Source organism: Serinus canaria, chromosome Z (assembly GCF_022539315.1).
Source record: "Serinus canaria isolate serCan28SL12 chromosome Z, serCan2020, whole genome shotgun sequence".
NCBI lineage: Eukaryota > Metazoa > Chordata > Aves > Passeriformes > Fringillidae > Serinus > Serinus canaria.
This window is the reverse complement of record NC_066343.1, coordinates 44590625-44618246: the sequence shown is the minus strand read 5'-3', so window position 1 is coordinate 44618246 and position 27622 is coordinate 44590625. Positions and strand designations below refer to the sequence as shown.

General features: G+C 35.7%; 1 protein-coding gene across 3 annotated transcripts in view; it reads right to left on the bottom strand.

Annotated features, from left to right (window-relative positions):
- Positions 1-6980: 6980 nt before the first annotated feature.
- ZDHHC21 (zinc finger DHHC-type palmitoyltransferase 21) overlaps positions 6981-27622 on the bottom strand; it is a 38337-nt gene continuing 17695 nt past the window's right edge. For all 3 annotated transcript variants that reach the window (XM_030236831.2, XM_009094039.4, XM_030236832.2), the window contains exons 6-8: positions 26006-26122; positions 12665-12708; positions 6981-12184 (exon numbers count right to left, since the gene is read on the bottom strand). In XM_030236831.2, the coding sequence (XP_030092691.2) occupies positions 12052-12184; positions 12665-12708; positions 26006-26122 (294 nt within the window). In that variant the 3' untranslated portion in view covers positions 6981-12051. The remainder of the gene's footprint in view (positions 12185-12664; positions 12709-26005; positions 26123-27622) is intronic.

Sequence of the window (27622 nt, the reverse complement as noted above, 5' to 3'; positions counted from 1 at the left end):
AATCAGTCAGTGATCTCTCCCTGTCCTTATTTCAACTGGCTTTTAATTATATTTTCTTTCCCGCTGAGGAAGGGAGAGACAGAGCAACTTTGGAAGACATCTGGCATCCAGCCAGGGTCAACCCACAACAGGGCTTCTGGGGACACTTTGCCTAAAGCAAGCAGGTCTGATACTGAGTCCATAGTCCCCACATAATATATGAGTATTCTGCCTGTCTTCTTTCTATCAGCTGGTTAGGTGCAAGGACTACTTACCTCAGTGTGGGTAAGGAGATGTGAGAGTTGTTATGACTGGCAATCATTGCTCCTTAGCTAGAGATTGTCCAGGTAACCATACTTGGGATGGGAAGAATGTGATGGATAACTGGCTAAGGGACAGGGATTTTCCCATGTGGTTAAATACCAGCTCCAGGCCGTTAAAGCAAATTTTCCCAGGGCAGAAGGACTGGGCATGGCAGGTGCCTTTGTTTAAGTGCTGGTCAAACCAGAGATGGGACAGTTGGGGCAGAAAATATGGTCTCCACCAGTTTTCTTGGATGAAACAAAACTCCTGAGAAGGTGAAGTGCAAATAAAGGGGAAGGCCCTGTTCCAGCTAATTTCTTCCAAGAATGTTTATATTTAGATCCTTTATTTCATTTTGATGGTTTTGGCAGAATGACAAAACGGGTTTGTTATTAGACATGAGGCACAGATAGTGAAGTCTTCTTGGTTTGGGGGGCATCATGTGTATCTGCTGAGAATAATCCAATGGTGTCAATGTAGCTAACTGGCTTATCTCTTAGTAAGGCTTATGGTTATCTTCATTCTACCTGGTTGCCCAGGTAGTAATGGTTATTGATTTCCTCATGTGAGCATTTTCATGCTCTTTCATATTCTCACACAGTTCACAGTCTGAAAGCCCATTCTGCCTGTAAAGAGAAAACTACAGAAGTATGGTTAAGCTTTATGTAGGGTGAGGCATTGTAGCATAGCTGCAATTGATTTCACCTGAGTGATTTTCAACCAAAGAGAGAAATGGGGGAGAACATGCCAGGACTAAAAGAAAAGTTTCTACTTAAAACATCTAGGAGCTCTATTTCCTATTAACTCCACTGGACCAACCAATGTTATCATTATATAATTATTATTATTATTATTATTATTATTATTATTATTATTATTATTATTTATTATTATTATATTATTACTATTATATAATGCTGATAGTAATTACAATCCTCTCCAGATGCAAAGCAAGAATTCTGACTTCACTCAGCACCATGCTGGGCCAGGCCCAGCACCATTCTGTGAAGAATGCTAATGCACCACCTGTATGAGTTCCCATATGCAGGAAGGCAGGAAGCACAGGAGGTTTTTAAACAGCGTTCAGCTGCACACTCAACACTGTGAGAGTCTTTACTGCTGCAGACAGTCACAGAGACTCTGCTATCCCACAACTGAGCATATGCCTCCCTTGGCATAAGATCGATTTCTATTTGGTCCTCCAAGAGATCACCACTTTGAGTCCCACACAGGGGGTATAGAAGCAATCCCTGCAGATGTAAGATGTTAAAGTAAGAACTGTGATTTCTAAGCATGTCTTTTTCTGCTAGAGTGTCTGTCCTGTTGTTAAAAGGCTTGCATCTGCCATGATCTTCTCTTCTACATTCTGTCCTGCTCAGTTCTGGAAAGTTGGTGAAGCTCCAGCAAACTGCACTTAAGGCTATTTCGCAGTTTGCAGCCCACAGCAGGCAAGCCAGATGTGTGAAGGGTCTGTGCAGATGTATTTTGCCTCAAACTTTGGTGCCAGAATCATTGGACCTTACAGACGTATCTGTCTGATGCCAGAGGGGACGACTGAGTTTTCCCAACAAAAGCACTAGCTTTTTAACAGAGTAGTTATCAGTATCCCTGTGACTACAGGCGTGTGATTTAGCCACCTATCCATATATGCTGATAGTTATCAATGCACACTACTGTGACTATCGCTATTGTGCACAATGCTATTGTTACTTGATACATGTTTTGATATGCCTTGTTGTTTAGGTGTTTTATTTCATATTCTTGTGTTTCTGCATCTTCCTTTTGTCCAGTTTTACCATATAAAGGTTAACACACTGTGGGCAGAATATGAGGTAACTCAACAAATTTACAAATCCTTTGCTGCCCCATTAGATACCACAAACCTGCAGGGAAGAACAAACATGGGTAATTAGAAATTCACAGGGAGCACAGTGGTGAAGCTAGATCCATTTCTTTCAGTATGTCATCCTTCTATACCCCAATGAAGCACAGAACAGCAAGCTACTACAGGGAAGAACAAACTGTGTATAAATAGATAGAAGTGTAATATTTAACTCAGTTCACATCTGGGAAAATTGCTACCTGTCTGAAAGCTCCAGGGTCTCAGCAGTGTCTGTTTTATAAAGCTTGTTTCTGAAAGAACTTAATATAATAATGTAGTTCAATTCATCTGAGCAACTTAAAATTCTAAGGACATATTAGACAAATTAAATGAATTATTCTAACCACCTAGCCAGCATCTCTGGTTGATAATAACTGAAACCTATTTAGTTAATGATAAAAATTTCTACCTTTAAATGCCCTTTGGCCTTTGTGAAATAATTGCACAAAATGTATGGATTGAGATAACATCCTGCAAAGAGCTCATGAAACCTGGAATTGCTGTCCTCCTCACAAACCAATTACACATTGCTATCCATTTTACATGATAAATAAATACAGCTCAACATCCCTAGCTGTTTTGTACACAACCACAGCTGTAATACAATACAGACCTTCACATTCAAAGATTTTAGGCATTATAACTGAAAGTGTATTTAAGGTATGTTTGCCAAAACCCTTATTAGACCTAGTAATGGTAAGTGGACATATGGAGCCTCATCAGTATTCTCCTAGATGGAGGCATATCTTTCTCTCCAACCTCTCTTAAGCAATACATTAATGTTATTTACTGCCTATCTTTCATGAGAAAGCAAACTGCTCTTTCACTCATTCTCTTATCTTTTTTCTCAAAATTTGATAAACAGAAACAATGTGCTAAAAAAAAGTTTAATCAGTTTTATCAGAATCAGCTGCAAATAACTATCAGAAATTTTGCCATTGTTGACTTTCCCAAACAAAAGAGATGTAATTGAGAAAATGGTTTCAACTAAATGCTGCTCTGTATCATCTGTGTTTATTAATTCAAGATCTATTTTAAGAATAATGGTTTCATTCAGACTTCTCCAAAACTGAAAAATTGTTCCTATGAATCATATGTGTACACTGAATTCAACTGTGACAGTTTATTTTTACTTTTCTTTTTTCTAAGCAGATAAAATATGTAGGGAGTGACACATCTTAGGTGTAACATTAACCTCTGGCTTTACAACTGCCTTTGAATTAATTTTTCAGAAAACAGCACTTGTATTTTAATGAGAATAGTCTCCAAGGTGCATGGATATCAATTTGGCTGGCTAGTACATTCAGAATCATTTTGTTTCTTTGAAAAAGACATGCAGGTGAGAAATCTGATCAATTGGACATGACTATGGCTGAACTTCAAAAGTTCCATCAGTGCTCCATCTTCCAAGCATCTGCAGTTTTGACACAGCTGACATATCTAGTTTTTGAAAAGTAAGATCTCTAGGGAGTTTTGTGGAAGACTCTGTAAGGGTGCAATGTATGTCCCATCCAGATGCACCCATTCATAATTTGGCTATTCCACAGGAAAGCTCCAAGGATTTGTGCTTAACAGAACAAAGCAGTTGAACTGATGGCAGCAGAAAGGATAAAGAGACCAAATAAGACTTTTTCTCACTGCTATTGCTTGAAAATTAATATAAACTTAGCAACAAAAATTTTATCACCAACCCAAGGGAGATGCTACTCTGAGATATGGAGGATGGTGCTACATCTCTCTCTTCATCTGCAAAAAAAAAGCAAGAAGAAAGGGCCACAGAGCCACAATGCTACTCACAGACCTCTGCAGCCTCATCTCTGCCTGGTGTGCTGTGGCTGCAGTGCTGTTACTTCCTCTATCTTAAAACACCATTAGGTTAAAAATACATGCTTTATTCATCAAACAAGGCTCCTGACTCTCCAATATGCAGCAAAAAAGAATTAAATAAAATAACACACTTGGACCAGCAGAAAAGGCATTGCAGCTCCTTTCCTAGTTCATGTTGCTGTGGCTTTTCACTAACCAAGGATATGAAGGTAGTACCTGTTGCATTTGACTCTGTAGCAATATTTTTTAAGATTTACAAGGCTATGAGATCATTTAACTAGTCTAAAAAAAAATTCTTAGCTTTTTGTTCTGGGAGTATTGAAGTAGAACAGGGAAACTGAATTCTGATTTTTCAGTGCCAGATTAAAAACCTTGACATTAAGCTGAACAGTGGATGATGCTGAAAATGTATTACTGGTGAATGAAGAGACTTAAAATAAACATTTTTAGTCCTGGCTGTTAGTGATAAATAACCAGAATCATACTTCATCCATACACATGCTGCATGTATGTTTTGTAAGAATATGCCCTGAATATGTAACTGTGAAGAAAAGAGCCAAATTAGATTCAGAAAGGTATTTTCAATTTCCTTACAAGTACTTTCTATAAAAAGGCATATACATAAAGCTTCAATATTTGAAAGTAAAATAAATTTATCTCAAGTGATTTCCTATGACATGCACATCTTTATTCTTAAATTTAATCCAAATTTGAAGTAGAAAACTAAATACAGTTTCTTATGTGATCTCTCTTCTTGGTGTATCCAAGAAGTTAATGGAAATGAGCTGAAAAACACACATGCTTCAAACTCCAGTCACCTATGCGCTGCTAGGATGTTAGTTGGCCCAAATTCCTTCCTTGTGTGACGTGTGGGATATGGCTGTTTCTTCTGAAGTGGAATTATCCAGATTTCTCTGATGCAGGCAGCACACCTTCAGCACAGCAGCTTTGTACAACTCCCTCGTCAAAAACCCAGTTGTCTTCACTAAGAGAACCACAGGTCATGCAGAGAACTGAAGGCAGATATACTGAGCCCCAGACTTGCAGTTTAACCCAGTGAGTTAGCATCCATCAGCTATCAAAACAATCACATTCCACCTCTGTAGGGCTTGAATTTCTGCACTGTCCCCACTTACATATCTCACACTTAATACTTACCAAAAAAGAGGAGCCCATTATGGCAGCCAACAGACTGGATTTTGGGGGTTTGGGCCCCAGCTACAGCAAAGTCCAAGCTTCATGCAATAAAAGTGAGGTCTGGAAGCACATCCTACCCAGCAAAATCCTGCTGTATTTGGGAATAAATTATTACTTTGTCTTGAAAGAGTTGTTACTTTTCAGCAGCACCCATCCAGTTTATATTTATATTTCTGCAGCTGAAATACAGCTTTTTGGCTAACTCCATATAAAGCCTTTGCTGCAGATGTCTGTCTGTTCTCACACTAATCCTGCAGCAAAGGGAATGTTTTTGAGATGGGAAGTCTAATAAGAAAAACATTGTGAAACTAGAAGGCATACAAAAAAGTGCTATAATTCATACAAATAATGGCCAGGTTTTTTTCAGCTTAGCTTAGCTTCTTTTCATTCAGACTAACACATCCTCCATCCTTCCTCAAGCCGATTTATTCAGCTTGAAGTACACAAGGTAAAATATTCCCTCCAACTGCCCTTCCACATCACCATTATTTTGGCTTATATGGGTAATAAATCAGACTACAGGAGTGTTTGCATGTATTTGTTCATCTGTACTACCTGGTCATCTCTTAAATTGATAGACTCAAAAACACTATTTCATTCAGTTTATAAACTAACAAAACATATCAAGAAAAACTTTCAGGAGCCTTAGGCACTAAAAATACTGGAGTGTACATTGTAAAATTACTTTTATGGGCAACTGGGAATAGATCCCAATTTTCACATATTGAAAAGATACCATGCACTCATACAAGCCTGGAAAGATTGCTATGGAAGTGATTTTTATTACTGTTATTAGCAGAATTCAGTTCTTGGGTTGAAACAGAAGATGCAAGGCCTATACCACAAACCATCACCAAGTAGTTTGTACCTCCTGATTCATGAAGTGACACAGTTCAGCTATGCTAATCATTTCCTTGCAGACATAACCACTGTTTTTTTCCCTTGGGTTTAGTGGTCTTGCAGTGATCTTCCCAGGTGTCTAAAATCTTCCCTATACTTCTAAAGGTGAAACTACTGGTTGCACCACACCCAGCAGCTTTAGTATTTTTTAAATTATTTTTTAATTTTTATTTATTTTTATTTATTTTATTATATTTATGTTTTGTGCTCTCTAAATTTTTTTCTGTGGCCACTGCTGGACTTTTTACATCTTTAAAGCCAGTATCTCATTTAAAATAGACCAAAGCGTGTGAAATTTTTCTGCCTTAAAATCTGATATAAATTCCCATGTACACAAAGCAGAAGAGCTACTGATTCAGATTCATTTGGCTCTCTCAAAAACTTCTCCAAGGATGAACAATCTAATACATTGTAAAAAAAAAAAAAAAAAAAAAAAGTAAAAAACAAGCCAAAATTAAAAAACCCCAAATTCTATTTCTGTAATTTGAAAAATGTCAATTTATAGAAATCTTAGTTGATACCTACATCAGAGGTTCCTACTCTGGCTGTAACTATAGGCAAGAAAATTAACCAACACTGTATCTAGTGTTGTATACCAACATTAGTTGGTAGACCTAACAGAGAAAGTTTTCAATATTCCCACCAACATTCAACTCTTCTCTTAAAAGCAAACAACAAAGCTCAGATAGTAAGTACCTCACTAACTAATGAGCAATTTTTCACAGTTCATTTTTTTTAAAACAGTCATTTGGGATTATAGCTTTTTCACTTGTTACAATAAAAAATATACAGAAGTGAGAGTAATTTATTACATAAATAGAAAAATCTACAAACAGATCTGAAAAAAAAATTAGTAAACAATTTACACAATTTTAAATCAATGTAAATGACATTCAGTGAAGAGAAAAAAACTTTTATTTTTTTTATTTAAAAAGAAGATTTCATAAAAATATAGAACAAAAAAATTCTCAGTAGGAATGAAAAAAAATAAACTATCATTTTAATAAACTTTTAAAAATCTCACAGAAACATCACATGAATGAAATTAACAAAGATAAATTTTAAAAAAATACATTGCTTATCAGCTGAACACACTCATGCATTTTCAGATTTGATTAAAAGAATACCAGAGTAAGCTTCCCTGTTCTGATATTATTCAGTCATTCACCTTGTACATTACCATTCAGGCATAACCAGTGTTAGACCTCATAATTTAACTCCAGTAAGAACTTCCTTCAGCATTATCTGAAAACAGTCAAGATCAAACTAAGAACAAATGGATAAAACTCAATCACATGCCCATGTTTCAGCTACAAAATTCAGAATGCTAGTTTACAAAAATCAGTGGTTTTTTTTCTGTTAAAGAGACAGAGTGATAATTTTCTGTCTGCAGACTACTGTGATATACAGGCATGAGTCCTGGGAATGTGCACTGAAATATCTAGAAGTGCACAGAAATCAGAAGTTAAATTTCCTATTTTCTAACTTGAAAACCTCTGTAAATGTAAGTTACTCTTACAGTTATACAGTTGATACTTAGATGGCCATTGTTGCTATAAGAGGTTTTAACCATTCTGCCATTGCCTGGCCAAGACACAAGATGCCACTGGATAATTTCAGCAGAACTGTAATCCTAGGCTTCATGCAGTCCACAGACACAAGTATTTCAATGCCTCCTAAGGGCAATACTCAGCCACTGGGAAAGTAGTACAAAAATATTTTGAGGAATGTTTTCTGAAGTATCCAGTCACGTAATACATTACCTAAGTATGGACGGTGCATTTAGAAGTACCAGTTCCTCCCAAAAACAGCTCCTAGCAGCATTCAGCATCACACTTATTTCTGAGATCCTAATACTTCAACTTATTTAGAATTAGATTCAACTTAGTCAGAGAAAATCACCTCCCCTGGCCTCTGTGCTGCACTTCTTATGATGCAGCTCAGGGAACACGTGGTTTGCTGTGCTGAAAGCACACATTACCAGGTTGTGCTGAGCTTCTCATCAACCAAACATGGTAACATGAACAATGAAATATCCCGCATTCTGAATGCAAACAGCAATGTGATCTGTCACGATCTGCTGGTTTGGGATGAAGTAATTTTCTTCAGGGAGCTAATGCAGGGCTGTATTTTGGAGTTGTGCTGGGAAGGGTGTTGACAGCACAAGAATGCTTTCCTTACAGCTGAGCCAGAAGGAAGCACAGTGGCAGGGCCTTTTTGCTCCTTACACCATCAAGGAGGCTGGGAATGCACAAAGAGTTGGGAGGGGACACAGGTGGGACAGCTGACCCCAACTGACTCCAGGGATATTCCACAGCACATGGTGTCATGCTCAGCAAACAGAGCTCGGGGGAGGAGGAAAGCATGAATGTTTGGAGTGATGGTTTGTCTTCCCCAGTCACTGTCACATGTGGTGCAGCCCTGCTTTCCTACAGCTCCCTGAACACCTGCCTGACCATGGGAAGCAGTAAATTAATTCTTTATTGTGATTTGCTTGCTTGTATGGTTTTTCATTTACCTATCAAACCTATAGATTGTCTTTATCTTGACCCAAGAGTTTCACATTTTTACTCTTCCAATTCTCCCCCTCATCCTGACTGAGAGGCTCTGTGGTGCTTAATTGCTGGCTGGTGTTAAAGCAGGATACATGACATTCCACTTGGTGTTCTATTATCCATTTATAAACCAATTAATCAAAATAATTCTCAGGAATATCTGAAGGACAGCTGAGAACATATTTTAAAAGGTAAGTATATTAATAAAGACAGATGCATAGAAAATCTATTCTTAAAACTCCGCGTATACATAAAAATTCAAGACTCATAAACTCCTCAAGACTGAAAATTATCGTGTATCTGAAATACTAGACCAGCTGTGTGATGGAATCTCTCCTTCAATGCAACAGATCAGAGGACAGATTCACAGATATTATTTAATAGATTATCTTTTACTTTAGACATCAGCATTTTTCAAATGAAATCTCAGTTCTCTGATCATGAGAAGATAGCAAGTAAACATTTTTTGGTCTGACCAGATATTATCCCACACTGTAAGTAAACCAGCTACTTTCATATTTGTTCAGGGAGAAGTTCATTGGTTCTTCAAGTACTTTTTGTGCCTTTCAGGAAATCAAATATTGCCAAGTCAGAAAATAATATTCACTTTTCTTAAAAAAGTACATCTTGTTCTGATATGATATTGGAACAAAATTAGTAACACTGCCTATAAGTTTTTTTTAAATGCATAAAAATGACAACCAATAATCAATCTTAAAAGTGCAGTTTCTACTAAAAGAAAGAATGCTAAGGAAGACTTTCTTTCCCTAAGAAGGAAAAGAAGGCAATGGTTCAAAGGATTCAAGAATTTCAAGGTCTGAAGGATTTTAAATTGGTTGATAAAAATCTATTTTTCTGACAGAGCAACTCATTCTGAGAATTAGTTTCAGAAACATTAGTACTTGGAGAAACTAATAACATGATAGAGTCCTTCAGCTGAATTAGGAAAAAATTATTACTTTTACCATTTTAGATTGCCTCTTATTCAAAGAATAAAGTTTAGTACCTCCTAAAATGTCAAGACTCTCCAAATTCTCCCCTTTTTCCTCCAAACACTTAAAAATGAACTAGCAGTCATAATCATGTTGCAAATTGATGCCTATCAATTATGATATTATCAATTATGATTATTAGTTACGTTGAATAGGAGACTGAGAAAAAGTAGATTTCAAAGGAAATCAAGCAACATGGAAACATTTGAGAACATGAATTTGTGAAATTAGCACTTTTGTTTGAAAATCAGGCAAGATTTTCACTGACATCACTTGCTGGAAGCTGTAACTGATACTCCAGCCTGAAACAGTAATACTGGGAAGCAGAACACGATAAATATACCAAAAATAGTTAAATTCTTGGTCTTCTTTCTGAATAAGGTTCAGAACTGTACAATCTGCTCTGATAACTGATTAGCCCTAAAAACTTCAAACTACGCTTTGCTCATGAAACATTTAAATATTGGCACGGAAAATGAAATACTATTTCCCCGTATATTCCAGAGACTAAAATAGCGGAGGGAATGAAAAATAATAGAGCCATTACTTTATTATGTATATCCAGATTCCTTTCAATTTCAAGCACTGCTTCGGTCTTTTCATCCATTTCCTTAAGCTTTTTTTTTGTTTAAATATTGCTGCCAATATGCCAATACCACTTCAAAAAAAGTCTAACCTCTCTACAACCGTCATGAGAAAAAAAAGAAAAGGAAAATAGCTGAACATTAGGCTTGAAATTTAAATTAACAAAACGTTGCATCTATTTTTAATAGGACAGGAAAAATAAAGTTGGATCAAATGTTAGACATTCACAAAAGTTTAAATTTCAGGTGATTTTTAGGATGCCCTTTTTGGAACTTTAGGTGGATCATCAAAATCTGTTAACTCAATAAAGTGACACCCAACATTGGCAGTAACTGTACTAAGACATTTAGAGAGTTGATCTAAAAATTTTTTGCGAACACCAGTCATGAAAAATCTTACCCTTCTTTTTTGAAGTAACTGCTCACAAATAAGCTATTACTTTCTGCACAATCTCCATGTATAAAATCCTGACTTTATGTCTTTTATTGTGTCCTGCTGCACGGCTGTTATTTAAGGGGGATCCTAGTCCTGTTAGACTATTCAAAAAGCACAGTAAGAAGCATAACTGGAAACAATGAGCTGTGAATTTCTCCTACAAATCCACAGTAGTTTCCACAATCATCTGAAGTTAATATTTGTATAGATACAGAGGGCTAAAGTAAGTACGTAACTTTTTCAGATACAGGAAGACTGAGCTGGTACTCTGGAAATTTCATTTTACCAGATCTGAAAGACACCTTCTTTGGTTAGCTACTTCCCTACTTAAAAGGAACAAGAAGCTATCAACATCAACACAGTACCCTATTAAAAGTGTTTATATACTTCACTTACCACTTCCTGTTAATAGCAAATCTGTATTTAAATTAATTTTATTTTAAATATACAAACACTTAGACCAATTCCAGCTAATCAAGACTAAAGAAAAGTAAATATAAAATTTTTAATTTCATTGACAATATACTCTTCTTTATGACACATTATGCCAACTAACTACATCTGTATTTTCTAAAAGTAATCATTCTAATATTTGCACCATGCAACTTCTTTGTTGATTATTGCTGATTCAAATCCTCAGGATTTAGGGAAAACATGCTTTGTATCTGCATAGTTTACCCTGAAATATTTAATCCCTCTCACTGACAAAAAGACATGAAGACATGAACTCTTTTCACTAACATCATATCTAGGCCAGAAGATAAATGTAAGCTCTTCTCTATATAAAAACACACATTTGTGTGCCTCTACAAAACCTCTCTGTAAAAGATTTAGGAAGCAATCTGCTTCAGCTTTCAATATTACCTTTTATAGTGCAGTGCTGCAGGATTACTTTTGCATATCATAAATAACTAGCAGAATCACGGAATTTTAAACATATGCAGCAGGAAAAAAGACATTATTATTATCCAGACAAGCGTACTGATACAAACCCCCAAAAAAATGTCAAGGCAGAATAAGACACTTAGTGAGAAAACTAACCATCAATGTAAACTTCAGTGCTTTCTACACAAAAAATAAAACAGAATGAAAAAAAAAGAGCCAGTATCAAACTGGATGAAAACTACATTCCAGTTGTTTGCTTTTGGTATTATCCTTGAAGACAAAAGGAATCTCTTTGGAAAGCTAATTTGAAAGTAAATAAGCTTGAAGTTGAATATTTAATTTGCCCTAATTTCAGAATAAAATCAAGACCATAACTAAAATAATGCCCGGGGCACACTGTGATGCCTACGACTGATTTTAATTGACTTGAAGACTGTCACAGTCCTATTATCATCCAACCTGTAACGCACTTCCAGCATGGAGGACCCATCTGTGCCCACTATCCATCTGTTTAGGCATGATTGGCAAAGTGGTAGGGAACTCGCAGTGGATGCCGCTGCCTGAAAGGAATAAACCACAGGATCTTCCAGTGAGTGCCAAAAACTTCTGAGAAGGTCTGCTGCCATGGCTTCTGGGGCCTCGGTCTAGAGAAGACAGCATTATTAGTGAAAGACAGCATGCCCATGGTGCACTTTAGTCAGCTACAACAATGTAGGTTGGCTGGGAATACAATACTGGACTCAGATGATTTGTATCCAAGCATCACAAATACAACTTTTATTTCATTACAACATGCAGCTGAGACTTAACTTTGGAGATCAGAAACTATGTGTGTCACCAATCAAAAAAAGGCACCTTTTGAAGCACAGGAGACCTCAATATTAATGAAATGTATGTCAAAACAGTGCAGAAAGTATCTTTTGATCTCTACTTTTGAAAAGAAACTGTAGTTCCACTGGCTGTGGGTAGGGAAAGAAAGGGAACAACATGCAGCTATTTTGTGTACAACCACTATTAAAAGATTAGTGAGATGCTAGTACAGAAGCACAGTACCATGCAAAATCATCTTAACAAACAGCTACTCCCTTAGCATTTCAGCAATGTAGGAACTTTACAGAACTTACATGTCTTCACAACAGTTGGACATTTTTTCTATACTTGTAGTGTCCTGTTTAAAGAGAAAGAAAAACACAATGAAAAAGTATTTATTTACATTCCAAACTTTTAAAATGTCATTATGGAAAGCAAGTAACCATAGCAGGGTATCAATTATTAATGTACACTGTTATGACATTAGTTCAGTAGGTTGCATATTACACATATGCCATATTAGTTTTAAATAAATGTGAGATTACACATATACATTTTAACTCTGTCTGTTAAATTATTTTTACAGGCATGATATGAAACTATCCTGTGTAGTTTGACTACAATACTGAAGAATGCCAACAAAAACTTACAGCATTATTACAGCTAAAATTAATTCAGATATTACAATTAATGCACAGAACATTTAGAAGCAATGTATAAAAGGTACACTCTTGCCACACTTTCCACAAGCACTCATTCCAGACTTGGAGTACCCCACTGAGATAAGCACAAAGCTAGTAAAATGCAGTCATTTACAGATGTAGTATTTTGAAAAGCAGGAGCTGGTCAGAAGTTTTAAAACAATTAGCTTAGTGAGTATTATAATACAAACAGCACAACTGAAAATATACCATGAATTTCTACAGTTCCTATAAATAAATACAAATATAAAAATTGTTCTCTTAAATATAAAAGATAATAATGTGCAAATTGAAGGCAATCCTGCAGATAAGAGCAACTTAAATTCATACTTACATTATAAAATGTTAAGCAAAGTAACAGATCAGTTTTAGCTTAGATCACTCCCAAATAAAACTTTTAAAATTACCAATAGTGTTTTTTTCTCACTTTTTACTACAGATGTCACAAAAAAGCTTCCTTTGTGAGTATCATGTAGGGAGTTTCAATATACATTTATAGTTCATTACATCCTGAAATCACTTGTGAAGTTCAAAACACAATCAACTGAAATATTCTTCATTATTTCAACTCCTTTTCATTGGTAGTTTGGTATTTCCCTTTACTTTCCACTGATTCAGGCATGCACATAATGTACCTGTCAAATTACAGTAGAATTTGTGTAAGACCAAGAGCTAATCTCAATCGTCCCAACCCCAAACAGACAGAAGGACCGTGGATTAATTAGGCTGCAACTTCATTGTCATCTGGAAACATTACCTAGCACTAAAAACCACACTGAGCTCCTTGATGGTTCCTGCATGCAATTCAGCACAGGCACTGCTGGGATTCCACTCCTCTCTTTCAGACAGTTTTGAGGGGGAAGGGCACAATGTGAGTGGGAAATAACATACCGGAAGCCAATTTCCTGCTCCACCAGACATGGGTGGCCCCAACTCCCTTGCTGATTTTTTCTATTCTGCTTCCCGGCTCTGAAGCATTCTGGAACAGGATCCCTTACCACACACTAAACAGCAAAAATCTTAATTCTGTCCACAACATATCGAGCTGAATTCCAGATGCACTTCAGCAAAGGAGAGAAGTCCCTTTTTTCTCATGTCAATCCACCAGGATGTACAAGTTCTTGTCTAGACATTTGTGTGGCGAAGGCATGCCCAGCCAAGATTACATAAACCATGCTTGCCTCATTGTTAGGTGGGTTTTAACATCCACTCAGCAGTGAAGAGGCAAAGACTGGAGGCAACAAACTGTAAACATTGCTTGTTGTTTTGATTCCCACAGATAAACTGCCGCTCCTCTCACATTACAGGACTGTCTTCCCTCTCCTGCCACAAGCGTGGCATTACACAAGTCCCTTGTTAGGGGAGGACCCGACTTCATAGCCAAGGAAAACTTTACTTCCTTGGACTGGCTTTTTATTCAGCTTTTGTCAGAGAAAACACCACCTTTGCCTACCACAAAAATTCAGATGCGGCTTTTTGAATAAAAAGGACTAAGTGAACAAGAGATTAATTACTTCCACGGCATTTCATCAAGATGGTAATACCATTTTCATGAGATGCTATAGCTCCTTTTGTAACTGCGAAAATATCTCGGTTCTAGGAATTATTCTCTGGTCAACTCAAAGCTGTTTATCAAATAGTACAAAACAATATTAGCATATTTGAAAGCAATAATGGCAAATGGTCTTTCATAAAACAATAACATATGCCACTCCTGACTCTAAATGGACATGTAGCTACGGAATATTTATCCTACCATTTCAAAAGAGGGACATTTAAACCAGCTTCGGGTAAAGAAGTAACATCACCAAATACAGGCTTTCTGCTGTGTTTCTGCACATTGTTTATTCATTAATACACTTCTACTGCTCTCTTAAATACAGGTTTTGAGATTTTTTGGGGGGAAAATCACAGATTGGAAACTAGAGATTTTATTTAGTTTTAAGTGTTGTCATGGCATGTTATCTAGACCTGAAAGGCACTCAGAGTCTGCTGCCCTCCAAACTGTAACCTGGTAAATTAACTAAGTTAAAGTACCAAACCAGGAATGAACTTCATTCCTTTCCTCCCTTCCCTCCCTTCCTTCATTGCCTACCTGCTTCCTTCCTCCCTCCCCTGACCTTAAAATGCCAACATAAACTTCAGATTACTTTTGCTTTACAGTAAAGAAATTGGGTCTGAGCAGAGAGTCCTTTGTTTCTTGGATACTTTTTCAACATTAAAAAAATTTTAGAGCCACATTTTAAAAGCTGCAAACTAGCAAAGAAACATTGCTCTGAAGTTTACATTGCTTAACAAGTACTAACAACTGAACTTGAGAAACAAAATACCTTCCCTGCACCCTCACACCTTCCCTCCCCCAACACTGCTGCCAAACAGGCTCATTTGGAATGTACTTTCATTTGAGAGTGAACCAATTTACCTTTCCACATGAAAGTGAAACTTCACAGCACCCCAGGAAAATCAGAAGCCCCTCTGGAGACAGGAGATGAAGGAAAAGGAGAACACCATAGTTGAGTTTTGACCTGCTATTTAAGGCTTCCTTCTCAGACATGAATTTTTTTTCTTTTGTAGACAAAGGACCAAAATAACCACTATTCTTCTGAACAAAATGGTGGTCTGTTCATTAACACATCTCATAAATGTCTTCCAATCAGAGTATCATCTCTCTTATGCATTTGATGTATACCAAGGTTTTGCTACAACATCAGAATTACTGTGTTCAGCCTAAGAGGCTTTGGCTGTCTGCATCTACTATCAGCTTGGATTACTATTAATACAAATAGAACTGTGCTAAGATTTTTTTTCTAGACTCAAAGCTAATGCTAATGTTAAAACCCTTTTTGAGCACTGGCACTCATCCAGAAGTTTAAAATAACTTGGTATGAGCAAACATCTCAATGGAGCAAACATATCTATGGAGTCCTAGTAATCTCTAAAAATATCTTGAAATTTGCAATTGAATACAACATTAAATTGACAAACACAACTGATTAATTTGACATGATGGATCATCTAGATTCCCACAGTCATCATCCAGATTGGAAATAAAAAATGCTCCTGCACCTGGTTATTCAAAGATACATACCCAATGATAAGCATCTTAAAGCAACTACAGGAAAAAAATCACACCTTAGCGAGACAGGAAAAAGAAATTAGAGGAAATAAACACAGGAATAGGAAAGGGCAAAGTGTTCATATTCTGCTGAGGGGAGAAAAAACATGTTTTTTTTCGTTCTGAAGATATACTACAGATCCGTAAGAGCAGTTTGCTTACTCTAAATTAAATAAGCTACTGCCACAGCTAAGACTGCTGTAAGAGGAAGGAGAAGAATGCAGAGAAAGAGACTTATGTAAAAGCACTGACAGAGTTCCGGAAACAAACCTCAGATTCACTCACAAATAAATGCATCCAAATCAGCTCCAAAGAGAACTCTACCTTTCACATCTACGCTTCTATTTAGCATAACCAACTGCCAAAACAACAAAAAAAAATTAGAAAGATCACATGTACTGGTAACCAACTGTCCTACAGGATGGCTTTTATCATGAACTAATTCATCATGAAAAAGGCATATGCAAAGGATATTTTTGGCTTACTGATTCATGTTTTCTAAAGTATAAACTGTAATTTGTAACTTACAGGGCTAACTCGAAAGCATGTAGCTACAATCCCTGGTTCAGTTTTTCTTTTGTGTTTGTTTAAAGTGACATGCAATCATTACAAGCTCTATTAAATACTTGCAGTAATAGAATGTAAGCACTATGCCATGCATTTAGTATTTCCCAATGTTCACTGTAGGTCAATCAGCAGAAAAGTATGATGAAGCAGAAAAAGAGAAAACAAAACTTGCAAGCCTTCCTGGATTTGCAGCCTTTGCTTTTAACTGAAAGTTCAAGACAACACATCCTTTACATAAAGGTTTCTTTTAATCTTCTGTCTAACATCCTTTCATGGCGTGCATGCAAGTGACAGATGAGCAACTCAAGAATAGAAAATACTAAACAAAGAAAGAACAGATCATATTTGAGAAATTTTCTTTTCTTTTGGCATTAAATACATTTTGGGTTTACTTCTAGGCACTTCTCAGCATTCATTCCTTAATCTAGACTTTTCATATAAGATAGTTAATTTTATCAATTACAATTATGTTCAGTCTGAAAACTATTAGTTTTATTTAAAGGTTAAACCCCTATATCAGATTCATGTACTAGATGAAAAATAAAGCTACACTCTTACTTCTAGGGAATAGTTCTGCTCTCCTCTAAGTTCTGATCAATTTAGTTAAATAGATTTCCAATTTTTTTATTGGCTATTAGATACTGACTCAATGAAAAGAAATCTAAAATGAAGGTACCACAAGATCTCTTAACTTTAGGCTATTTCATATCCACACCATATTTGGTGCAGACAGCTGCATAACAAGAGACAGGACAAACATATTATATTTATTGATCCTTACAAATATCATACAACAAAAATATAAGGAAAAAAATTTTAAAAATAGCTGTTGACTATTCACTACTTCACACAGAAGTCATTTTAATAGTCTGATGTCTGAATTTGATAAGAAACATGTAAACAAAATGTACTCAGCCCCTGGAACACTCAAATATTATTTTGATAGGTACTTGTCTTCAAGTGGTTAAAGGTACTGCCTTTACTATTAGGAAAATACATTAGTTAAAGGACTTCCTCTTTGAGTGATGAACCAGGGATAATTCTGACATGATATCTGATGACATTTTATACTCCTTGCACAATATAAAATCTGATTACATTTTCTAACTTGCACTTTTTCCTTAAAATATTGTAAATTATTAATTTCAATTAAAATATTCAAATTCATTTAAGATCCATGCAGTGACCTAAATAAAAGTGATGAGATCTTTTGCTACCTAGAATGTCTTACACTTCTATTTATTCCTACATTTTAAATAGCTCATAAAAGAGGTTTCTTCTAAAAATAAACTAGTATTTTATTTTTATGGTAAATATGTATTTAAAGATGTTAGAATACATTTATTAAAAATGCTAAACAAAGTGCAAACCTACTTGAGAGAAATAAGATAAAGACACAAAAGAATTTACACAGTTAACATTACATTAATCAGTAATGTCCTGGTCATATCCAAAGACCAGGACATTACTGATTCCTGACAATTTAATTTATAGACGTTCAGGCAGTCTTCTAATAGGAGACCTAGCTATAGGTGGATTAAAGGTAAAGACAGGAAAAGGGGAAGGGATAAAAGGAAGAGGAAGACAGATAATCTTAACAATAGTTTGTTTTCTGTTAGTAATTTCCAGTTACACTTTCGGGGTTATAGTTTATATATACTTTGCTTTCCCTCCGTAATTATTTTATATCTTACTCTATGTTGTAGCCACATAAAGAATATAATTGCCTGGAAATCCTAATTTCCCCTACCAATCCTAATTTTTAATATGCTAAACTTAATTATGAGGATTAATAGTTCCTTGATTACACTTCTGCCATGTTTGAAAAAACAGGAAAGCCCTTAGTATTCACTAATCAAAATAGTATTTAATAGATTATCTGATTAAAGATATGATTGCAAATATTTTTAATTACAAGATACTTATTATTAAAGACAAAAAGCATTTCAGTAGAACTAGATCACTTGTCACTCTGCATATTAAATGAGCAATGGATCAATACTATACATTACACAAAGAATTAAAAAGCTCTTGATTTTACTAACAGAATAACTACAGCTACATTTTCATTATTTTTAAACATTATTTTCCAATCTTTGTAAAAAGATTGGAAAACTACTTGGTAAAATACACTTGCTAATTTAAGGTGAAAAGGAGAAACACTGCAACAATAAAAAGCAAGTATCAACATTTTTAAAAGCTTCTAAGGGGAAAAGTGTATGTGGTAGGTACCATATTGTGCACCAGGCAGGCTGTTGAACACAATTTGCCCTTCTATCCTTCCTACAGAAAATAAGGGAAATTTCTCTTTTCCACATCCAGAAAGTACTGATGCCACAGGACACTGACATATCACTGTACACCATTCAAACAGTTAATTAACAGGAAACCCTGGTAGCATTAATTAAATTAATAAAGTCACTGTCCACTTAGTTTATGATAATACATCCACTATCTTGCACAAAGGCCACATGGTATCTATTAAATTTATAAAAGCCTATCCATTAAATAGTTCAGCCCCAGAGAAACAAGTTAATTACTAAATAATTTCAATGAAAGTTTTCCTCTGCAATACTAGCATAAATCACATTAAATCATATTTAATGGACCACAATGGAAGAATTAAGAAAATTTCTTTTCTTCCATAGAAATAGTTTGTTACAACATATGGAAAAATGAAAACACTATTTAGTGTTTGAGATAAAAACAATCAAATGTAATCCTTTAAAATTAGGGTTCAGATTAGTCTCTGCAAAGGATGCTGTTTAACTGAAACATCTGGTAGTGTTATGTTGAGAGACAGGCCTTTTTTAACTTTGGAAATGAGATTAGTAGATCAGTTATTTCTAAGTGTCCAAGTAATTTCTAATTATTTTATCTGGGTCACAGATAATCCGCTTTTACAGGGCTCCCACAATGACATCAGAGGATCACTGTTGAACTGATTATCCTGTTACCTTCCACCATCCATGGGAAGACCGGATTTTCCTTTTGTACAGAGAAAGAGAAAGAAGTGGCTGATTGCTTCAGACAGGTGGCAGCCAACAAAATAAAGAATACTGCAGATCTTGAGAGGAAGAAAATCTCATATACGCAAAAGGTATCAGCTTTTAAAAAACGATCACCAAAAGGAATACTTCTTAGCAGCGTCTGGTGCAATTTAAAAACTCACTAGATATGAACAAATAGCAAAATAATCAGAAAAGCCATTGTTTAAAACCAGTATGCCATGTCATTTTTTACATGTTTTGTAATAATGCATTGTAGATCATACATAACCAATAGAAGAATCCTGCAGTATAAACAGAAAAACTGTTTATTATCATTTAACTATTAATGCGAAGGACACAGAGAAATAATTTCTTAAAACTAAAATGGAATATGAGTGAGAGAAATGCAGAAGCCAGGGCTAATCTTCTGTTAATAAACACATGAGCATTCTGGGTGTCCCACCTTTTTAAAAAGACTGAATCAAAGCAGTCTTTTTAAAAGAGCTCTGTACCTTCAACGACCATACATCAGAAACAATCTGGGGTTGGTAAAACAGACTTTTTTCCCTTGGTGAATTTATGCATTTTCCAATGAATAACTGAATAAACAGGCAAGTTTTGGGGGAAAACAAACATCTGTCACATATTAAAATGAGATAAAAATCCTTGAAAAACAAATGTTTTTCAAGGAATAAAAATGTTCCAATGTAAATATGTTTTGAGAAAGCAAGCAAGTTTCTGGGTACTACTTCATTTAGCTTCCCAATAAATTTTATTATTTCATATAACAACATGAAAAAAAGCAAATGGAAATAAAAATTAGTAACACAGATACATCCTTCTCATTACTTTCTTCTAGCTTAAGTGACAAATAATCTTTCTAAATAAACTTTGGTTTTGTCACTTCAATACAATGCTATTGATACACACAAGCAACTGTTGCACCCCAAAAGATTTTGAAACTGTCTGAAATGGACAAAGTGATAATTTACCAATAAATCATACTTCTATGACTTACAACAAAGCACCAACGAAAACCCACACCTCTACCTTCATGGAGTTTTAAGTGTCTATACTGGAGCTATCTTGTTACTTGCAGCGATTGAGGCCGAAGACTACTTGTGGAGTACAAGCAGCTAGTGGAGGTCTGAAGTAAAGAGTAACAATAATATTTAAATTGCTACTTTCAGTAGGAGAGTAAAAAGGTGGCACTCTCCTAAAGCCTAACTCAGAAAATTCTTTCTGGAATGTTTCTATTTTACTTAGTTTGCTTCTACTTTTCAAACAATGTCATTTAAAAATCAGGTTGTCTGAGAATGTAACAACACAGGCTCCAATTAAGGAATATGAAATTCTAAACTGCTCTACAAGAAATTACAGGAAATAGAGGAGTGGTAAACAAAGTAACAAGCACTAGAGACAGGTAGGCCTTCAACATAAATGCATAATCATTTTGGAAATTACCTTTGCTGATGTTTTAATTTATGGGTGAAACCAATTTTTTCCATCCAATTCTCTAAAAACTTGAATATTTTAAGTAAGAATACTATTTGTTGGTGAGATTTCAAGAGGAGTATCTTCTTAAGAGTCCTAGAGCTCCTAAACTAGGATTTTAAATTTCTCCATATTTCAGAGGCTTATGAATTAGAGAGAACCTAGATACTTCTACTTCCAAAGTATTCAAATAAAACTTCCCCAAGAGTAATGTAAAGTACATGCTAGAAGAAGTATCAAAGTTCAGGATGATAACAAAATTAGAGGCAAATAAAGCTCAGAGAAAGCAACTGGGGAAGGAGGACAAAAAGAGCCATGTGCCCATTCTGATAGAAGTGTGTTTCACATATGCTAGTTTCTAGGGAGAAAGCACATAATCCTGTATACAGAGGCCACCTCAGCTGCTCCCCTCTTCATCAGAACAATTCATGTCAAAAGTTCCTCTAAGGACAGTTTTTGCCAACCAGCTGTTCTCCTCTCATTGTAGGAAGTCACCTCCTTTGCTCTTTGGCTTCCTGGACCTCCAAATGAGTTATGAATAGCCTTGTGCTAATGATACCCTAGCAGTGATACCACAATCACAGGGGTGCCAAATGTACTCAGAGAAATTACTGTGTGGTAGGATACTTAGTCTATTAATCACCTTATCAAGCACTACAGCCTCCAGAACATTTTCCCTGTAACTGACAAATTTTAGTATACAGCTTACAAAGTTTTCATTTTTACCAGAGAGCACATTTTTTCCAAGCACCTTGGAATAGATATCAATACCAGTATATATTGAGCACACATGAAGCACGATAACCGCAGAATACACACATATGGAGAATACATGCCTATTTTTCTTAAAGACCTTTTAAAAAATTGATCTACTGTTATAACCAATGAGAGTTACACAATGACAGGCACAGATCAGTCAACTATGCAACAAACCTGAATTTTGCAAAGTGCCACCTCACATGGCAGAATACTTCACCTGCATTTCATACTGTGCTGTTTTGCTTTTCTGTTATTAACTACTGCATCATTCCAGAAAAACATGATGGAGGATATGAGATATATTCTTTCCATTATGCATTCAGCTAGACATTTTACAACTTCTGAAAATATATATCAAAGAGGAGAAAATGCCAATCCTATGAAAAACTTTGGCTCATTTTTATAAGTTTTGTCAATCTAGCACTTAGGTCAATTCTAGTGGAGTTCAATTCTGCTTCTAAAAATGCACACAAAGATCACATGCAAATTCATTCTACACATTAAGCTTTTATCTTGGTGCTGTGACAAAAGGATAAACCTCTGTAAATACAAATATAAACAAAGAAACTCAAATTTTTTCATAAGCATGTCAGTATTCCTTGAAAAAACAGGCCATTTCTTGTATTACTAAGATGGAAAAAAAACTATTAGCTTCATTTCTGGAAAATTATAATGGTGGTCAAGCAAGTTTACCTTATGGGAAATCAGGCAGTCTTGTTATAAAAGGGTTAAAGTTTGATTCATCTTAGATTTATCTTTTTTTCCAAAAATTTTTACAGCACTTGTAATGTTAAACACCAATGACCTTAACCTGCTGGACTTGTTCAGCAGCAGTTTGCACCCACCAAAGTTTGGATCACAGAGCTGGATCACTTACTGTCTCTATTATTTAAAATCAGCTTTTTTTTCCCAGGAGCTGGGGAATTAATCTTGGTATATGCTAAACTGTAAAAAGAGGCACCAGAGCATGAACTAGAAAAATGTGTATTACCTGTTCTCCCATACAAGCACAAGAGTTGCTTTGCCTCTCTCAAAAGGCCCATGCTCTTGTCCCTTGCACACATCTTTGGGTAGCTTCAGCAATCACTGAAATTAATGCTTTCAAGAATAGCCACGGAGCATTGCATATGCTGTGAATGCTTTAAATGCATATCCATGCCTCCAAGCATCTTAAGTTTGTTTCAAGGTCCTTTTCTTATATTACACTTCAATGATTGCGTTCTGCTATCAAGTTTTAATCTATACCTTATACTAAGTTAATTTCATCACTAATTTCGTATTTAATATAGAGCTCATTTCAGATACCATTTGCTTAATTTACACAGGAAGGCTAGATGCTGAATGGTAACTCCAGCACAATACACAGTAGAAACATCACTGCTTCTTACTGTTCATGATTCATTGCTTCTATGGGGCTTGAATGTCTTGCATACTCAATGTGCTCGCTTCTGGGTGGGTATACCAGTTTTGCAGTTTCCCTACTTGACCACCGCAGCCATGTATTTTTGGAGGCTGCAGAGAAAACTCACCTGCTGCCTTTTCCTCAGCCTTTTCCAGTTGCTAGTCAAAGCTGTCAATGCTTATGTAGGAAGAAAGTCTCCACACTACAGGGCTGGCAATCAAAAACTATTTGTACAAAAAATTTGACACCACTTGTAGACTAAGCACAATTGCACCAAACAGACTTGCTTTGTTTGTTTGAAGTCTGAATAACTGTTGCCAAGCAGATTCCCTCAAAAAGACTGTATTATTTATTCTTCCTAATTCTGTATCTGCAAAGAAAGGAATGAAAGGGGAGAAGACAATTGTGTTGCTGGTATGAAATGCTCTGAGGGGGGGATGGACTACATGACCCACATTCTTCAGTGAGTCAATGCAACAGCATCCACATGGTGTGAATGAATTAATATTGGAGATACACCAGTAATGGATTTCTACTTCCCCAGCAATCCCATCAATCTTAAAAACTTTTCCATGTGACAATAGCTACTTGTGCTTTTGGGGGGATAGGTAGGGTGCAGTAAGAGGCCCTAATGAAGATCTGTACTTTTTAGCCTCTACCTCTCACAGACCATCCACATCCACAATTACTGCATCACGTTTGTTTCACAAAGTTTGGCAAAGACAACAGAAAAAAGTGTCCAGGCATACTGCAGCTCAGCGATTATGATTTCAGCAGAAAAACTGGAGGTAAAAATGCTATTACCCCACACCTGTTCCAGTGGAGCTGCCAGCTTTGTAAGCAAATAGGATGTACTTCACAGTACATACAACTGACAGAGAAAAAAAGATTTTACAGCAGTTTATAAATAGAGTGCAGTGGTGGCAGCAGCCTGAAAGTGTTAAGGTTCAGGAAGCAAAGTTACAACTGGGCATTTGCGCCTGTTACAGCGGCAGTGCAATTGGTATCCTGTGTCAGAACAGAAACAGCCCAGGTTTCACGTGTATCTGACAGAAACAGTTTCAGTCTGGGAGGTCTTATTTAACATCCAGTAATAGTATCTGAATGAATGCTGATGGTCACTGCTAAAATTTAGTCCAGCTTCTGGCAGCACACAGAAGAAAATTATAAACTTAGGGTCTGGTTTTCTTGTTTTCTTCTGTATTCTATCTGTGATTTAGTGCAGTACTGATCAGATGAGTTTTCTGATTCTTCTCATACATATACCCACTTTGCAGAAACTAAAATGACATTCATATTTTAGTACCTGAACAATTAGGCTCACTAAGTATCTGCCTCTATCTCACCATTAATGGTGAGCAGAATTCACCACATCGACTAGATGGCCACCACAGTGGTGGTCTAGGAAAACATTCCAGGTCTAGATGATGCCAACATAAGGCAACATTTAAACAGAGAAGAGAAAACCTGTCAGAAAGACCCTGGAACAGAAATCAGGAACACAGTAAAGGTGCACAAAGGCACATCTGTTGAGCTGGGGGTTGAGAGTATGTGTTGGACAGATTATGGTAGAGTAGCTGGAGAACAGTAATAATAATAGACAGTATAACTACCATGACAGAAAAAGCAAAAGGCAGTAAATATGTAAAGGTAATACAGTAAAACAAAAAGCAGTACTATTGCTTTATCTAACATAATTTAAAACTACGCTATAATTTTTTTCCTTTATTTAATACAAAAGAGTTACACCATACAGTTGGGAGGTTTTCTATTATGTACCTACAAAAGTTAATGCTATGCAAACCTTCATAATTCCAATGTAAAACTTCAGGCAGATCTCCAACAGCTGTAGCCAAAAATATGCTGCCGTGTACATTACTGCCTTTAAAAAAAAGTTCAGCAGGCCACATCACAGACTTTTTCAACATGTATATAGCCAACTAATGTACTCTCTGTCGTGTTTAACAGTATTTTAAACATTTGTATGGATTCTCAAGATAACTTCCAAAATTTGCTGGCAGCTATTGGCTTCTAATGTACAGAACAAGATGTTACGCCAAAAAAGGTTGTTTCTTGTAAGTATTTATTACATTATCAAATTCATTTAATGGAAAAATTTTTCCATGCAGAGGATATTTTTTTCTGTGTATCTAAACACAGAATACCTACCTGGACTGTAAATGGCACAATTATATTCCACAGTTTAGCAAATAAAGAGATGAACATAAGCACGTTTATCAAAATACTTAACAAAGATGCTGTGTTCTCAAAATTTGATTTATCAGTTAGCCTCGCTGTCACATAAATTTTGACCAGGCTACACAAGAGTTTAAAATAAAAACAAGAATCAACGACATATCTTGTACATTGTGCAATTCCAGGACAAGCTATGGGTCCATTTTACTAATACAAATCAGGAAACTGACTTGAAAGTGGAATTATTAGACACTTGTTTGTTAGAAAGCATCTCAGATTTCACTGGTGTCAAGAGGCTTGACAGACCATGTATCTAACAAGTGCCTCATAGTGCATTTTTCTAGTCTTCCCTTAAATGCAACCCACTTTTCTGCTTTGACTAATTGTACTGAAAATAAAACTAATATATACTTCTAAAATTAGATACTTACAGTGAAAATACCCATTAGCTGAGTGTAAAAGAGTCGACTTATTCCACCTAAAATTATTAGACCCATGAAGGCAGATATTCTTAGGAGAGCAAGTTCATGTCTAAATACAAACACGTCCTAGAACAAGACAGAAAGTAGAGAGAGACTTTAGCAGTTACAAATAATTAAAAGTCTTTGAACCAAGTAGAAATAAGCTGTAAGAGGTGCTCTCAAAGCCTTAAAGCTAAAGGCAAATATTGGATTCTGAGCTACATCATTGGTATATTACTTTATGCTTTAAAAGCAGAAACCAGTAATATTTTTATACGTGTTAACAGTTGGGAATTTATTTTGCCAGGCTCTTAAAAAAATTCCTTCAAGTAGTTAAAGTTTTGGGAATAGATCAAGTTCAAAAGGATTATTTCTGAATCTTCCCTCTCAAACTTTGCCAAACTACTACACACAAGCTATATAATATGGGAAAACTACTCTGTTAAGTGGTCTGATTTATTATAACTTGGCTACCAGACACAGCACATTCATTTTTACATCACCTCTTCTGAAAGAAAACAAACATTCCAAGACTGACACTTGAAGATTGTGCCCACAAAGTCCAAGTACCTGTACTGGATTGTTCTCACTGTAGTGCTGTCTATTATCCAATATAAACTTATCTCCAACTTTTATATTTTAGCCTTGAGGTGTATTACTGCCCCTTTGGATAAGGATGAACAGTACAGATGCTTCAGGGCACACAGAAATATGGTTGTATTTGATCAGTTGCATTGGAAAATCTGTTCTCAACCAGCAGAAGCTATGAAAAGCATTACAAAATGTTATGTAATGTCTTCAAAGGATAGAGCACCTAATTTTTATCACAGAAGAATATTTTTACATGGCAGTTACATTAGGTGTACATTAAGTTCAGACCCCATTCTCTGATTTTGAAGTTACAATTATGTTCTCAAGGCTGTCTTTTAAATATACACATCTGTTTTTCCACTTACAAAAGCTAGATCATGGCAGGAAAGTATTAAAACCTTTCAAGCAAACTTTACATTACAACCAGAATATAGAACAGAACTGAATGAAAAAAACAAAACAAAATAAAAAACCCCAACCAACCAACAAAACAACAACAAAAAACCAACAACAGCCACTCCTCCCCCCCCAACCACTGCTTATGTGCAACCCCTAGAACTTGAGGAAGAGAGATACTGGGTTTTAATTAAACAGAGAATAGTTAATGCAAATTATGTTTAGCAAAAAAAAAAAAAAAAATTTCACTTTATTTATTTATTTATTTAATTTTCATGATGGTTCAAAATATAAACCCAGGAAAAAAAAGTTTTAACTGCCTACTAAAGCTGTGAAGAAAGTCAGTATTTAATGAACAAGTTGAAATCAATAGTTAAGCAGCTAAAACAAACAAACAATTCCCAACAGTCTTTTCTGAACTATTGTAATGGTTCATCCCCTCTCCCCTCACTTGTTTATACTGGCCTTTCTTGCTGCTGTAGAAAACAGATGAGTTTCCATTTCTTTTAATGCTTCTTACTCATTTAATGAGTTAATTCAAAGATAAATCAACTCAAAATAAAAGCAGTCACACTATTCCTTATTTCTCTTTCCATTAGG